The sequence below is a fragment of the Bison bison genome, unplaced genomic scaffold, assembly GCF_000754665.1.
Source record: "Bison bison bison isolate TAMUID 2011002044 unplaced genomic scaffold, Bison_UMD1.0 scf7180017847066, whole genome shotgun sequence".
In the NCBI taxonomy this organism is placed as follows: domain Eukaryota; kingdom Metazoa; phylum Chordata; class Mammalia; order Artiodactyla; family Bovidae; genus Bison; species Bison bison.
This window is the reverse complement of record NW_011477639.1, coordinates 119,307-121,003: the sequence shown is the minus strand read 5'-3', so window position 1 is coordinate 121,003 and position 1,697 is coordinate 119,307. Positions and strand designations below refer to the sequence as shown.

General features: G+C 65.1%; 1 protein-coding gene across 1 annotated transcript in view; it reads right to left on the bottom strand.

Moving 5' to 3' along the window:
* LMF2 (lipase maturation factor 2) overlaps positions 1-1,697 on the bottom strand; it is a 4,440-nt gene that overhangs the window by 1,416 nt on the left and 1,327 nt on the right. Inside the window, exons 5-11 of the mRNA XM_010841603.1 lie at positions 1,568-1,697; positions 994-1,135; positions 732-866; positions 556-661; positions 389-485; positions 128-310; positions 6-33 (exon numbers count right to left, since the gene is read on the bottom strand). Coding sequence (XP_010839905.1) covers positions 6-33; positions 128-310; positions 389-485; positions 556-661; positions 732-866; positions 994-1,135; positions 1,568-1,697 — 821 coding nt within the window. The remainder of the gene's footprint in view (positions 1-5; positions 34-127; positions 311-388; positions 486-555; positions 662-731; positions 867-993; positions 1,136-1,567) is intronic.

The following is a 1,697-nucleotide window of genomic DNA, read 5'->3' as shown; positions in this document are numbered from 1 at the left end:
CAGGCTCCCGGGTTTGTACATGAACTCGATCTCCTGCCGGGCAGAGTCCCCTTCAGCACGGCTGGCTCCTCCTTCTCTCCCCACCCAGGCCTGTGTGGTCGCCAGGCACCCCGGGCAGGGGCCTCACCGTCCACTGGTGCCCGTCATAGCTGCCCTCCAGCACCACCTCCGGCCGCCCACCCAGGCCCGTCATTCGGCGGAAAAGGCCGTAGGAGTTGGCCAGCTGCAGGTGCTCCACGGTGCTAAACAGGCGGTGGGCCCCGGTCCAGAGGCGCCCATGGCTCGAGGGCTCCATGTAGGAATAGGGCACCTGGAGGCAGGCAGAGGCTCGGCAACGCCCTTCCCGCTCTCTCCTGACTCCCACCCCCAGCTCTGAAGGACTACCCACCAGGCTGATCAGGAACAAAGCCACCGTGGCAGTGCCAAAGACGGACAGCTGCACGGCAGCACAGAGCTTCCGCAGCGACCCTCGCACCTGCACCCACCTGGGGGCGGAGAACAGAACCCAGTCAGGCCCGCCCCGCACGTCTCCACCCACCCTCTTGCACCACACACCTCCAGAGGGCGGTCAGCAGTTCCCAGGCCAGAGAGGCCGCGCCCAGCCACATGGTGGGGAGGGTCACCGTCTTCAGCCACTGGGAGAGCTGGTGGAAGGTGAACGCTGCAGAAGAAGGCGGGTGTGAGCGGGGACGCCGCAGCCTCCACTCTCTGCGCCCCCAGCTGGTACTCACTGGTTCTGGAACGAACGACGTGCTGCTCCCAGTCCACCTCCAGGCCGAAGTAGTGCACCACGCCACAGGCCAGCAGCCCGTAGACGGCCAACTCCAGCAGCAGGGTCAGCATGGCCAGCAGGGCCTTGGGCCAGGCTGCAGGCCAAGATAGTCATGGGTCGGCTGGGAGCAGGGCTGGGGGGTCTACGGCCTGGGGGCTGGGGTAGAGCTAGGTCACTTGGCGGGCAGCAGGGCTGTCTGTCTGGGGCAGGCGGACACTCACAGCTGGGCATCCTCTTGCGGCGGCTGGTGCTAGACTTGGCAGCCAGGTGTGTGTCGTCCAGGAGGGCGGTGGTGAGCACCAGGGTGAGCAGGTTGAAGAAGTTATAGTTGCCAGTGAGGATAATCAGGACTTGCAGCAAGACCTGGAGACGGTCTGGACTCAGCTCACGGGGCCGCCCCCTTCCCGGGCCCTTTGGAGCCTGCTTCCAGGCCCCTCCACATCTCCCCCACCGAGCTCTCCCGCAGGCCCCTGTGCTCTCCGAGTCACCTCCTGGCCTCTGTTCTCCCACTCCACTTCCCCTACTTTGGCTTACCCCCTCGATGGCTCCCACCAGCACCTGGAGAAAACCCAAGCTTGGCATGCCTCACACAACCCTTCCTCAGCCGCCCCTGCCGCCCCAGGACAGACATCTCCACACAGGCACACCTTCACACCCCAGGCTAACGAGCTCCTCTGCCCATGAGGCCCTTCTGACTGCCCAGCAGCAGACACCCATCCCCAGTGGAGCCCTCTGGGCAGTGCAGAGCAAGGTCACGTCCTGTTTGTCTTTCTGATGGCTAAGGACCCCATCGACCTGGGAGTAGAAGGCAGCCAACCGCAGGCGGCGAACAGGAGCGAAGAACAGAGGGGGCACTGCAATCTCGATGAGGAAGGTGGCCACCACGCTGAGCTTGTGCAGCCAGACGGGCAGGTGGTGGGCAAAC